Source organism: Pogoniulus pusillus, chromosome 7 (assembly GCF_015220805.1).
Source record: "Pogoniulus pusillus isolate bPogPus1 chromosome 7, bPogPus1.pri, whole genome shotgun sequence".
Lineage (NCBI taxonomy): Eukaryota > Metazoa > Chordata > Aves > Piciformes > Lybiidae > Pogoniulus > Pogoniulus pusillus.
In genome coordinates this window covers 20,417,384-20,431,925 of record NC_087270.1, presented here as the reverse complement: position 1 = coordinate 20,431,925, position 14,542 = coordinate 20,417,384, and the positions used below count along the sequence as shown (strand labels likewise).

General features: G+C 39.2%; 1 protein-coding gene across 7 annotated transcripts in view; it reads right to left on the bottom strand.

The window, feature by feature from the left end:
- The window catches only part of MACROD2 (mono-ADP ribosylhydrolase 2), a 1,034,078-nt gene that overhangs the window by 741,847 nt on the left and 277,689 nt on the right, over nucleotides 1-14,542 (bottom strand). For all 7 annotated transcript variants that reach the window (XR_010302823.1, XM_064146159.1, XM_064146160.1 and 4 more), the window contains one exon: nucleotides 1,969-2,085. Coding sequence is in view for 6 of the 7 variants with exons in the window: in XM_064146159.1 (XP_064002229.1) it covers nucleotides 1,969-2,085 (117 nt within the window). In the remaining variant the exon portion in view is untranslated. The remainder of the gene's footprint in view (nucleotides 1-1,968; nucleotides 2,086-14,542) is intronic.

Genomic DNA, 14,542 nt, shown 5'->3' with positions numbered 1-14,542 from the left:
AGATTGTCTTACAATTACGACAAATTGACACTAAGTGACAAAAAATATCCAGTGGCTCCATAGCTCTTCAACAAATGAAAACAGTCATGAGTATCTGATCACTTTTGGATGAACGGTGTAAATGGTACAATAATTTAATAAACCTAAACCCAGAAGCTTCCAAAGGGAAAAGTAAAAGAAAACAACAGTTGGTGAAATAAATACATTTAAAAAAAAAGGCAAAAAAAAAAAAATTACCTAATTCTCTGCATCTACATGCAAACTGTATAGTTCCCTCTCTCTGCCTGTTTGTCGCTGAATGTACCTTTCTCCTTGATCAAATACAGACAGACATGTCTTTGATGCTATTTCAATTTTTAAGAATATTGATTAAGCAGAATATTGACTTTTTTTCTGTGTCTGGTTGCAGGTCTCATTTCCAACTGCAAGTGATAGTGAGTTTCAGCATAGTTTTGTTTATTATTCCTACATAAAGAACAAACCAATTTTTTTCCTATAGTCTTCAAACTAGATCCCATTCTAGAAACCTAACTTGAGCAAGACCCAATAAACTGCTCTAAAATTTAGGAGAAGGCCACACCTCAGACATGACCCTGTCTCTTTCTAAAACAGTTCAGTGCTCATTGCTTTGGTACCTTGGATTTCACTTTCCTCACAAAAATATGTGAGTGCACTTACAGGTTGGCAGCTTTTCTGTCTCTCAAGATTCAGTTTGTTAAAGGCAAAGAATCAACTGTCAACATTACCATGTAACGGTAATAGAAATGGTTTACAGAAATCTGAGGAACATGTTAACCATATACAAATCCAATGGAACTACCACACTGGATCTTCCTCAACAATTTCCCTGACATGTAGTCAAATTAACCCTTCCAAAATAATCATTAACATGTGGTAAAATTGTAAAGTTTGCCCACATACAGCAATTATCACTGTCAAGGAAATAATTGGTAGCTCTCATCTTCACCACAGAAGGTGCCAACAAATGACTGAGAACATAATTTTCTTCTTTACCTTAAGTGCTCAAGGCCATACAAACCCAAAAAGATAGTTGCTGCTGCAATAAACATCTGGTTTTACATGGGAAAAAATTATAGAATAAATTAAAACAGTGGATCTAAACACTTCTGAATGAGCCAGGTTCCCCGTGTATATAAAAGGGAGTTTGAGTTGTACTTACATGCTGTTTGAAATGTTTTCTTGTATTTGTAGGATCACATCTTAATATACCATTCTGTAAGATCCTAACTTGAAGAGATTTCCTTCTTTTTACTCTTACATAATAGACTGGCTGACCGACATGCCGTCAACATGTTACTTTTTTTCCAAGACAAGCTCAACATCTATGCAACAAGCCCAAATATCCATCTTCCTATATTAAATAGGGTGGGAATTTTGACAATGCCACTTTCAAAGTGCAAAACCATTCCAGCATTGAACTTCACTCTGTCAAAAGCTAAAATGTGGCAGATTCTTTCACAGTAATTGCCAATCAGTCCCTATGTAGCATCTGAAAGCACAATACATCACTTTGATCTCTTTGGCTCCCAAAATATTCAAAATCAAGGAATCTGCATGAAGTATATGAAATATGCAACACTTCCAAAACCTGTCTCCATGGAACTTAAATATGATAATGTATATTTTGTTCATACTTCATAAAGCATTTCCAATTCTTTATTATGCATATGATAGGATATGTTTTAGCTTGCAAAAAATAAACATGAAAGATGCTTTATATTTCAGAGACATGTAGGATTTCATCGGATAACACAGGTGAAATAATCGTTTAGAAAAGCCTGAATTGCTTTGAGGGGAAGACATTATTACCAAACATGCTTAATTAAGTCCCACTGCTAATTTTGTAAAATTAATTCCTTGCTGAATTAGACTACAGGGAAATAAAGCATGCACACCAGCTCCATGTGCCTAGAACAAAAAGAAAACGTGGAGAAGGGGCTGACTTACATTTTGCCGGTAGCTCATATCCACAGGTAATTTTCGCTTGCCCAGTCTCACAGCCACTTAGGTTGCGACATTCAGCAACTAAGCAAGGCCCAGCAGCTCTGTGTATGCAGCCGTCCACTACAAAAGCAAACACAGAAAGTTTCAGTTAATAAAAAGCACCCAGAAAAGATAAAGCAGAGTTGCAATTTCAGTATTAGAGAAGGGTCTTAAACAAGGCACTGAGAAATTCTCTCTACAATTTATGAAAACAAAGTTGATCCCCAGCTAAATGCCCATCTCTCTTCTACCACATCCCACTGATATTTCAGCAGCTATGCAAACTGTTTGCTGTCACTGACCTAATAATGCCTTACACAAAAATTCCAAAATATAATGCTTTTGGATTTGAAACAGAAAGAATTCCCCTGTTTTGACATTTTATTTTTTACTTTTTTTTTCTTCCTTATTCATGCAATACTTTGGAGTTAATTAAACAATAATCACTAGAAGTTGCAATTGCAGCTAAGTATGCAAGAAAAGAAGTAGCGTGAACAGAGCTATTACCCTTAGGAGCCAGCAAAAGAATAGTAGCAGCAGCAAAGAATCAAAAAAGGCTGCTGGCACAGCACTTCTGCCCCCTCAACATGAAATCAAAGAAATTATCTACTGTAATTACAACAAAAAGTTTAAGAAAAAGGAAGCAAAAGGGAAGTATGTGAACAAATTAACTACAGTAAGGTCTTAAGTTGGTAATGAGGAAGATTAACCACAAGGAATCATCATCATACAAACTACAATATTCAAGTAAGGTAAACTCAAGCATAATAGTTAAACAAATACTTAAGGAGACAAGAGTAGAAGACTCTGTAGGCATCTTGTTCAATATTTATTTCAGATTTAACTAGTTCAAAGGAACAGCAGCACCCAACAGCATGTTTGAAGCAACAAAACCCAGCAAGGTTTGAAAATCCAAGTGCAGATAGGTTTCTAAGAGATGCACATTATATGTTCATAGCATGAACTATGTATTTTTCACAGACTAGCACAGCAAGGTTTGGGCAGCAGAAGGTGTGGGCATCCAGCATACCTACCAGCCTTTCACTGCCAACCAGGATGGAGGGAGACCAAGTAACTCCCTCACCCTGAGATATTGTTGGAAGCTGGAATGGAAATGATGACCGGCTTTTCGGCATGAAGGGCATAGCTGGGGGTCACAAGGTGTTAAGTGTTTCTCTGAAGCCAGGAACCCCCAAATGGAGGGGCAGGGAACATCTTTAACTGAATGAAACTGCCTCCATCTAAATGTTAAAAACTGGATTGCCTTTTCTGAGGTGTTCTATGCCAAAGTTAATATTCATATGACACAGTAAAATTGGAGAAGCTGTTCCTTCTAACACTCAGTATTGATCCTGGACATGTTGCCAGTGACTTTCAAATCATATTTTGAAATTTATTCTGAACATTATTTTTAAGTAATACTTCATATTATACTGAAAGTAAGTACAGAACCATGTGGTGTGTTGCACTTCCAATCAAATTTTCTAGAGTTTTCTTATTAAAAAGAATGCAGGTGCCAAGCCACTAGCCTTACACATTGTGTACTCTGTGCCAAGACACCAAATCCTCTTACTCTACCTTAGCCGAACTTTTGTTTTTAACTTACCCAAAATCTCTGCTCAACAGACTCTAAGACGCTAACGCAAGGATAATATTTTGTAACCTCAAGGAGAAAAAAGAATGCTTGAAATCTATCCTGCACTTGTAATACCCAATTTAATTATTTTAACTTAATTACTAAATGCTTTCCCAAACCAAGCAGGATAAGTAACCCAGCATGCACTGAAACCTCAAGTACATTTTTATAAGCACCACCACCACAGTCTTTACCAACTAATATTTCCTGAGACATTAACACAAAAACAGCACCAATGATTAAAACTACTACTTTCTGCACAATTCTTTACAGAGGAAGATTTTTTTTCATCTCAGGAGTACTGGACAAGGGCTCAAGTCCATGCAATTACTCTCTTGGCAGTGGATTAATCATTTCCACCCCCAAGTTCCTTGCCTCCAACAAGTAGGAACCATTCTTTGAGCAATGTCTATACAATGTCTGTTCAGTTGCCCTCTCAACCGACTCCTCTGGATAAATCAACCCCTACTTCCCCTGTATTCCATTTATTTCAATCAAAGTTCATCTCAGAGCACAGCCAGACAACAGAACCTGCAAAAAGAAACCACTGCCTCTGGCAGGGAAGTAGAAGCACAGATTCATCACTGCGATGTGTTAACAGATCCAATATGCTAACACATCACATGCCAGCCCAGCTGTGATGGCCAACACACAGGCAGTCCCAGCTCCTCGGATATAAACCACCACATGACACATCATGCTCTTAATGCACCTATAATACAGATAGTCTATCTCTAATTTCCTGAAGCTAGCTCCACACAAGTCCACCTCCAGTCTTTATAATCAAAAGTAACCCCTGGAAAGATGAAAATATAATTGAAAAAAAAATTAAATTCTTAATGGAGGAAAATCAATTCTATCATAGCCAGTTTTGACATGTGACAAGGAAAATGGAAGACATCTGCCAAACCCAAACAAGCAGACATGCATATTTCCCTTATAAAGATGGCATAATGGAAAATGATTGAATACTCCAGACAGGCGTAGATGGAAATGTGGATATTAGCATTTGATGTACTTCATAACTGATGATATGGAAGAATGAAGGAGAGAGGGGACAACTACCAATTAAAAAATTCAAGAAAAACAAACCAAAAACCTCAAACCACTCACAATTTTCTGAATAACCTCTTTTTTTCTACCATAGGAGGAGTGACTGAGGTAATTGGCATTACGTAGTCTTCAGAACAAGAAGCTGAGGGGAGATCTCACTGCTCTCTACACTTCCCTGAAACGAGGTTGGAGTGAGGTGGGACTTGGTCTCTTCTCCCTGCTATTAGAGGAAGTGGTCTGAAATTGTGCCAGGGGAGGATTAGACTGGATATTAGTCAAGATTTCTTTACTGAAAGAGTGGTCAGGAATTGGAACAGGCTGCTCAGGGAGGTGGCAGAGTCACTGTCCCTGGAGGTGTTAAAGAAATGTGGTCATAGCACTTTCAGACATGGTTTAACGGCCATGAAGTTGTTAGGCTGACAGTTGGACTTGATGATTCCAAAGGTCTATTCCAAACAAAATAATTGTGATTCTCTGAAGATGATCAGAGGGCTGGAGCACCTCTCCATTCAGGACAGGCTACAAGAGTTAGGGCTTTTCAGTCTGGAGAAGGGAAAGCTTTGAGGAGACCTTGCAGTAGCCTTCCAGTATCTGAAGGGAGCCTACATGAGGGCTGGAGAGGGACTATTTACAAAGTCTTGTAATGACAGGATGAGGAGTAATGGGTTTAAACTGGAAGAGAAGAGATTTAAATTACACGTTAGGAAGAAGTTTTTTTGCAGTGAGGGTGATGAAACACTGGCACAGGTTGCCCAGGGAGACTGTGGATGATCCCTTCCTGGAGGTGTTCAAAGCTAGGCTGGAAGAGGCCTTGAGCATCAAGTTCTAGTGGGAGGTGTCCCTGCCTATGGCAGGGGGTTGGAACTAGATGATGTTTGAGATCCCTTCCAACCTAAAATGTTCTATGATTCTACTTTATTACATACTTGAGCAGAGATGACCACTGATCTATGTACACATTCTATGTTTCCAATAATATATACAATCTATAATATGAATTTGGTAATTCTAAAAGCAAAAACTCAAGCAGTGAAGTGTTTTGTCAAATATGTACTCTATGCATAACATATAGGAAAAAAAAAAGGCAAACATAGAATAGTTGAGCAAATCTCATTGTGGTGTTTCAGCCTTTGCTAAAACATGTCTTAGATGTACTAATTCCAAAAAACCTAGAAGGGCATGCACAAAACACACAGGTGAGGTATTTTGCTTTCTGGAAGTCTGCACTGATTAGTAACTTGTCTGTTAACAAGGAAACTCTATGGACATTACAACCTCAGGAGGGAAAAAATGATCTATTGTTATTGTGTAGTATGGAGGAAGATACTTACATTATAATAATGACACGTTGCCAAATTACTTTTATAGGAAAGTGAAGAATATCTGATATATTGGTTCCAGTCACTTCATCTGTATCATCGGTTTGATATATAAATACTAGATGCTCATCTGCATTTTTCACAGCAGATTTGGAGAATATTAAACCATGTCCCACTGTTTCTGCCCTGGAATGCCTTTGTGCAACTGGCTGAAAACCCTAGGCACTTATGGTCCAGTCTGACTCAGGTCATGTGACAGTGATAAGAAGCTGGGTGCTATCTCAACAGCCAGTGAAAAAAATGTTATTTTGCTTCCAAACTACCCTCTCTGCTTCACAGTATGCTTTCTACAGGCTGCCCTTCCTATCCAGGTGTATGGAAAGCACACAGATATTTTGGGTCATTTATATACACAATAGACCTGCCACCTCACAGCTATGGGAAAGAGGTGGAAAAATCCTACCGACAAGACTACAAATTATACCTGACAAGAAACTCCAGCTCTGGTAAGCATGGCAATTATCACCTAGAGATGCTAAATACAGGGCCGCTAAGCATCCTTCCTGATACTATGCTTCTTAATACGAGTTTCATGCTTATAAAACTAAGCTATTTCTAAGGATTTTTTTGAAGTATTAATACTAAAATAATCCTACCCAGATCTAGTAGGACAGTGGTAACTATCCAAAGGATGGTCCCTCTTCTATTCTGCACTGGACCCTCAACAAGCAGGCTGCCTAATGCTCCCCACAATCTTCTTTGAGGTGAAGTAAATGCTTTGGAGAAAACACACAACACTTCTGCTTTCAGATGACTGCAAATACTTGAAGAGCTCAATTTGTCTTTTGAAACATGACCCTACTATTTGCTGCATTGTCATACATGCAGAACATAAAAATGAACTTTCCATATTTACTGTTTCACCACGGCTTGGCCGGATGAGCATGTGGAAGGGGTTTCTCAGTTGTAGATGAACAGCATTTGAGGACTGAAGAACAGCTCAAGGAGCTTGAGATTTAGCTCTGTAGTTCAAGATGTTCACATCTGTGTGAAGTTAATAAAAACACTACTCCAGTTTGGTTTTGGTTTGTTTTTTTTTTTTAAATTTAAAACAACATTAGTAATCTCAGTGCATGCTTCCATAAGTTTTAGAAGCCACTCAGGACAGCATTTTGTTCTCCCAACAATTCAGCAGAACCCAGTCCAGAAGAAAAACTGTCTTCAAAGCTACTGAAGTCAATGGTATTGGTTGCACAGAAAAGTAACCTGAAAATAACTTCTTAAAAGAGTTGAAGAAGATCAAGTATCATAATAAAGCTCTTAGGCAGAAAGACCGTGGGCTAAAACCAATGTGCTAAAATCTTTGGCATATTTCTCACCGCTGACTAAAGGATGTTAAAAGGTTACATTCTTTCTTATTATAAAGCAACTGTATTTGTTCTGCAGAACCAAAGGGTTAAGGATACATAGCAAAAACTAGCTAATTTACTGATGTACAACATGGAATTTCTTATAGAAAAATCTCTTCAAATTGCAAATGAAGCAAAAGCACAGGAAACTCAGAATTAACGGTATCATGGGATGCTGCTTAAAAAAAAATAACCTCAGCAAAACTAGCCTTGCAGTGCAGATGGTAATAAAAAAGAGAAAGGTAATCAAACACCACAGGAAAAAAAATACAACAAATTCCCCCAGGAATAGTAAGACCCAAACTTCTTTTGTGACCTTGTATGCAAGCTGAAATTATGATGTAAACAACATATGCAGATTTATAATCTCATATTTCAATAATTTATATATTCTTCCTTCCATAGTAGCTCCTGTTCTCTGGTGCTTTTCCACATTTTCATTTCTTATTTTCAGCAGAAAATTCAGAAGGTTTGCTTATTTAAAGAAGTTAATTGTGCATGATTTGTCTGTGAAGTGGTACTGTTCTTCAAAATACTAGGAGTGAATAACACCAGAAAAGTGTCATTATGTCAGATACAGTGCTAAGGACACACAAGAGGAAGGTGCTTTGTCCAGACTGTAGCACACTTCTGGTATACATCTCCTCAGTCCTTGTGGACATTCTGAAAATGGCTATTGCAAAGACAAGTGTGGAAATAGAAGCTGGGAGGGGGAGGTGAGGAAACACACAAGCTAACAAACAACCCAAAAAACCCAACTCACAATCAAAAGCAACCTCCTCTTGAAAAAATGGTTAAGTACCTCCTCAAAGTCCATTGGAATCAATTGCTGCCAAAGTTGCAAAAGCACCTCTGAGACCTGTGGCAAGGGAAAATAAATCCTGCCCAGCAAGAGACAACAGCTGCTGGTCTAATGAGCAAAGGTGGGGATCTTTAAAAAGATTACAACACAGATGCCAGTCGGCCGCCGCTGCTAGAAGCAGCAGTTTATATTACAGAGATGGCCTCTGCCATTCGAAAGTTTAATGAACTGAAGATTTTTAATCAATGCACTGGTTTATAGGCCTCCAACATAATTAATTTTAAATACTTAGCATTTATACAGTACTTTCTAGCCAAGATCTCATGGAGTTTAGAAGCATGGTCTGCTTTAGTCTTTAAAGTCTCAATTTTAAAAACAAAAAGTACAGATGAACCATTTATTTTGAGACGGCTACTTCACTGAATTAGGTTCATGTTTCTTCACAGACATTCTAAACTTACAGTTCCTTAAATATGCTTATTTTCATAAACTTCTATTTTCTACATCTGAATTAGATCAAGGCATTAACCTACGCTGCAGAGAGTTTAACGAAAAGTAATAATAAGATGCAATAAAACTATTATTCCAGCATAAGCTGCAAGGAACAAAATTACCTCTAGCAATAGCACATTATGGCCTTACTGCAAGGTCATACATGGGAAACTTGTATTTTAGACTATTGCTTAGCTGAAATTGTCTAAACTCAGCATTAAAACCCCCCGTCTATTGCTTCCTATGGGGAAAAGTGCTTTGAATTAATTTATTTAAGCTACTGGCTGCTTTAAGAGAAAGCTATCCTTAACCTGGATGGAGTTTGCATTCAATAGTAACAAAAGCAGATGCAAGATCCAACGTAATCGATGTCTGTGCTATAACCTGGCAAAAAGACGCACGCGAATAAAGAAGACAAGAGTGATTCAAAGCAAAGCTTACTTACCATGGACCTGTTAAATTTTACATGTTCTACATTTATTGCACGCAACCCCATCATTCTTTCTTTGACAAACACACAAAACAACAGTAAACTCACAGATGCTGGAAGATTTCTTGTTTTAGTCAAATACCTTGGGATATGAGAAACTCAAACTCCCATTAAAAATATATGAAAAGCCAAGTAAATGTTGTTATGTCACGTTAGCAATGATGATTGATAAATTCCTTCCATAAACAACTAGGCAATAAAGGAAGCATCCACTTTATCTCACACTTAGGACGTCATCCTTCCTAGTTTCTGAGCACTCCAATTCTGTAGACAGTTATAATGTCAATAGGATTCACGTTTTTGTCAGCCCACTCAAACAGCATAAGGGCTCAGAGAAACATGAGTCTGATCAACCTGTCTAAATGTCACACTTTTGGCAGGAAAAAAAATAAAAAGAAAAAAAAAAGAACTAGGAAAGGTTCCAGTAGTGTTTTTCCAGCTTTTCCCAGTCCAAAATGCTGACATTAAGGCATGTGTAAAGGAACCCTTCACTTCCTTTTAATTGTGTTAGCATTGAGACACCTGACATACCACACTCCCCTACAGATGGAAATGACACAGCACAGCTTTCCATACCTCACTGCAGCAAGCAGAAAAGCTGCACGTTGTTGTTTATTGAGAAGCTGAAGCCTGGTTAAATTTCAGGCTGTTCAATGCTATTAGACCAAATTCAGCTCATGTTCACCTCAAATTGCTCCCTCAGCTTCCCAAACTGACTATTAAGAAGCTGTATTTTTTTTTTTTTTTAATGTGGTCCCAAAACGTGTTTGGTGACACCATAATCCTTTCCTCAGCCTCCCTCACTGTCACAGGACTTCATCTCCAGCTAGATGCCACACAGATTGGAAGGACAAAAAGGCTTAGCTACATTTTATTGCTAGGATGCCTACTGGATTTCCATTAATGTTAGTGTGCTGTTATTACAGGACTCTCATTCTTCATCAAGAAAAACTCTGAAGGCCAACTTCATGCATCAAAGCCTGTTCTTATGGCCACTAAAATAATAAAAAGTGTGTGGAAAAGATGAAGAGTAAGACCGCGTGAAAAGATTTATAGCTGTGTCCCTCTGAAAAGGCAGGAAATTGGGAGAGTTCGTTACACTCTTTGTACTACCCAGTTGAGGGACACAAATACAATTCTCTTAGTTAAGATTTAAACTACCATTTAGGGATTTGCACCTTCTTGAAATTAAATGATATAAATGTTTAAGGAGATGACATCAGAACTTCCCCACCCACCCCCCATTCCCCCCACCCCCACCCCCCGCATTCACAGCCCTTTGGAAATCTGGCTGAGCTTAACACTTAGCTACAATTCCACACAGAAAATTCCACCCTCACCTGGACCAAGCCCCTCATCTGCTTCTTTCTTCTTAAACATTTATGCCTGGACATGTTCTTCTGCCAGGGACCTATGGCAGTAAACCGGTTGTGTAACACACACACGCCCAGTCTGTGTACCCCTGGGGTCCGCCCAGGTAATCCCCTATTGGGAGGGTCCAGGCAAACAGCTACTGCCTATTAAGGTAAGGTTTGGCTTACTGCCAGCCTGATTGGTCACTTTAGATGTCCAAAAGAGCCATGAATCTCGGCTCAGAGTCTATAAAGAGGGGTGCAAAGGAGCACCACGTGTTCAGAGCATTCAGACTTAGAGGTTCAAGCTCAGCTCTGATCCACACAGCAGCATAGACCTGCTTGCATGGCCTAGACACAGGATCAGGCCTCACTCTCTTGCAAACATTACTGAGGCTCAGCCCTCTTGAGTTGATCTCAGAGTGCCATTAAGCTGTCTGCAAACCCTTTGAGAAGCAGAGCACATTCACGCCTGCACTTTTACACGTATGGGGAGCCGAGAGCCCCCTACTTAAGCCTAGAGCAGCCGTATATACAAGCTTGCTATCACAGATTTATCTACGGAGCTCAAGTCTCCCTGCAGCCCGGCATAGACCCTGCTTGCCAGCTGTCCTGTAAGCCTGGAAAATTCCTGGCTCAGCAGACCCTTTCCAGATAGTCTGCAAACCTACAAACACAGCCTGCTAGCTGTACAGATGACAAATCCTTCTCCGGCACCTGGAAATCCTGCCAGCTGATCATCCCTGGACACGGCATCCAGAAGCAGCAGCACCAAGGCAGAGACCACTTCACTCCAGGAGAGAAGGTCAGAGAAATCCTGTTTACCCCAGAGACTGGGAACACTTCTCATTCTCCTGCAAGCCAGGACAGATTCCAGCCTCACCAAGACCCGAATACTGGACACACGCTGTGACATGATCCCGGGATGATCTGTGAGGGCTCTTCCAACCCTGATGATACTGTGATACTTAAGAGCAACACATCTAAGCAAGCTTTAATTCCTTTGTAATGTAAGTTACCTCTGTCTTAAGAGCAGACACAGTGTCAGCCCCTACTGGGCAAAGAGTATAGTTGTTAAGAGGCATTAAGCCTAAGGGAATCTTTCTCTCTGTCTATAGTTGTTGATAATTTGATATTTCCATTTAATAATCAAATCACCGTAAATATATCCAAGCTGTTTTCATAAACGTGCACATAACAAACCTGATTACATAGTGGTTGGGGGTAGCACAAATTTGAAAATATCAATTTTAATTTAAAAAATTATAAATAATTAATATGGCCTCAAATTAATTTCTCACCTCCCCCTAACAGAGGAGGAATAAGAGAAACCCCTCCACGACAGTTTTTCTGCTTACTTTTCTCAAGTACAGGCTAAACCCACAGTAAATAGCCAAGTTACTGCCTTTTAAATCTCACTGAAGTTCTCTTTGGCCACAATAACTATCAAGCTATTGATGACATTAGACTACTACTATCTTAGCAGCCTCTGTCCAGTGCATAGAACTATGGAGCTTATTTTCCCTCATGCACTGTTTGGAAATATACTAAATTCTGAGAAATAATAAAGAAAAAATCTAAAAATATTTCAAAAACATGCCTGGAAGGGCAACAAAACTCAGGTTCTGTTTAAAAATAATGATGACTGCTGTTCTGATGCTGCTGTACCAAAGTTCTCCCCTTTTACTCTGCCATAGTGAGGCCACATCTGGAGTATTGTGTCCAGTTCTAGACTCCCCAGTTCAAGAGAGACAGGGAACTACTGAAGACAGTCCAACAGAGGACTACAAAGATGATCAGGAGACTGGAGTATCTCTCTTATGATTAGAGTCTGAAAGACCTGGGGCTGTTTAGTCTGGAGAACAGAAGACTGAGGGGGGATCATATGAATACTTATCAATATGTCTCTTCTCAGTGGTGCCCAATGAAAGGGCAAGTAGCATAAACTAGAACACAAGCAGATCCACTTAAACATAAGGAAAAGCTTCATTGTGTTGAGGCTGCTGGAGTACTGGAGCAGGCTGCCCAGACAGGTTGTGGAGTCTACTTCTCTGGAGACTTTTAAAACCTGCCTGGATGTGTGGCTGTGCATCATGACTTAGGTGAACCTGCTTTAATGTGGGGGTTGGACCAGATGATCCCCGGAGGTGCCTTCCAACACCTACTATTCTGTGATTCTGTTAAATAAAGAACACACAAATAGACAAAACAGTAAGTCTCATTGTCCATCTGTCTCAGCAACCTATCTGCCATTATGGCCAAAGGAAACACTTAAAAGAAAAGGATAAGATCAGAGAAACAAATTACCAATGTTTCCACAGGATAATTTTCCAACTCTTCAGCACTGCCAACTCACAAACCTGAGCAAGTTGTCTTTATGCATCACTCTAGACACTTTTCATGTTGTTGGGGTTTTCTTGCTTTTTGTTTCTTTCTTTCTTTTGTTGGGAGGGTTTGTGAGCATTTTGTGGGCATCTCAGACTCATACAAGAATTTGGGTTTGTATCTTCCAGTTTTATGTAGTTCTCTGCAATGTTGACAGCACCATTGGAAAGGAAATAAATACTGCAGATTACTCTGAGTAAAAGCATGCTACTAATCTAGAGAAAAAGAATGAAAACAGAAAAACTGGTGCAAAACCTTTAAAGAAGGCTTTTGTTTACTTTTTTGCACATTTACAACACATCCTGCCAAACACAGTAACTATTTCCCTTCAGATTTTTTTTCTGTGTTTTATTTGGGTTGGTTTGTTTCTTTTTGTTAGTGGTGGTCTTGTTTGTCTTGTTGGGCTTTGTTTGGTTGGTTAGGTTGGTTTGTTTTCTGCAATATATCTTTTCCTCTCTGTAGGTTTCAGCATTTTAGGGCTGTGCAGGAGAAGACATAAGACTCCTGCTCCAATACTTGCAAATGTTTCAAAAATGCTAAATGCATAGTCCAGTCATGGCAGATGAAATGTATTAAGCCAGAAAAGGTATTTACATATTTGGAGTACAGCTATTAAGCAGTCATCATACCATGATTATACAAATTTATTCAGTATGATCAGCCAGCAGTTGTCAGGCAGAGGTCAAGGATTTGGAAAGAACAGGCTACCAAGTAGTAATTGTAAAATGACTGTGTAAAAGAAAAGCCTTAGAAACATGGTGCATCATCACAGCCCAACAGTCTATTGGTACGTCATTTCTCAAAGTTTTAAAGATATACTGAAATATGTTGTTTTCAATGCTGAAAGTTAACCATTCTTTCCCCACTGAAAAGCAAAAGGATGGGATCTAAGACCCTCTCTTCACAGACTATATGGCAGCAAAAGCATCCTCTCGAACATCTTTGGAGATTTGAAGCCTGAAAGTTTTCTCTAGTGAAATACGACTTATAGCTAAGTACAACTACATCAAACACAGAAGAAGTGATGTTCTTCTTTAGCTGTAGGGTGGGTGCACCAAGGACCAATACACATCAGAGCTAGAAAAGAAATAAATAATACAGTAAAGGTTTTGAGAAAATGTGGGAGAAGACACTCAGGCTGAGACAGATGTAGGAGATACATGATGCAAGGTGAGTAGCTCCATTTCCCTTAAATATCTTGCCAAAAAAGAGGTGGGCAGGTCTGCCACGGAAAAGGTTTTGTCACTTATGATTTCAAATACTATGTTCTAAACACTTTTAATGAGCAATTTGTTTCTTTTCCTGCATCATCTCTTCTTGTGCTCTCTAACCCATACAGGTTCAGCTTAACTATGACAGCATGGAATGTTCATGCAGGTTTAAGTGACACATTATCCAAAAGAGAGAGATTAAGAAAGTAACAGAGAAAGGTTAGTACAGAAGTGAAGTACATCCAGTTCTGAGCATGCTCCAGCAGAGACTTAAAAACCTGAGTGATTGTAGGAACCCTGAATTAGGCAGCAGGCAGAACGTATAAAGGAGTAAGGCTAAGTATCAATAAGGCTTGCAGTAAGCCTTAACAGGCTACAGGAAAATGATG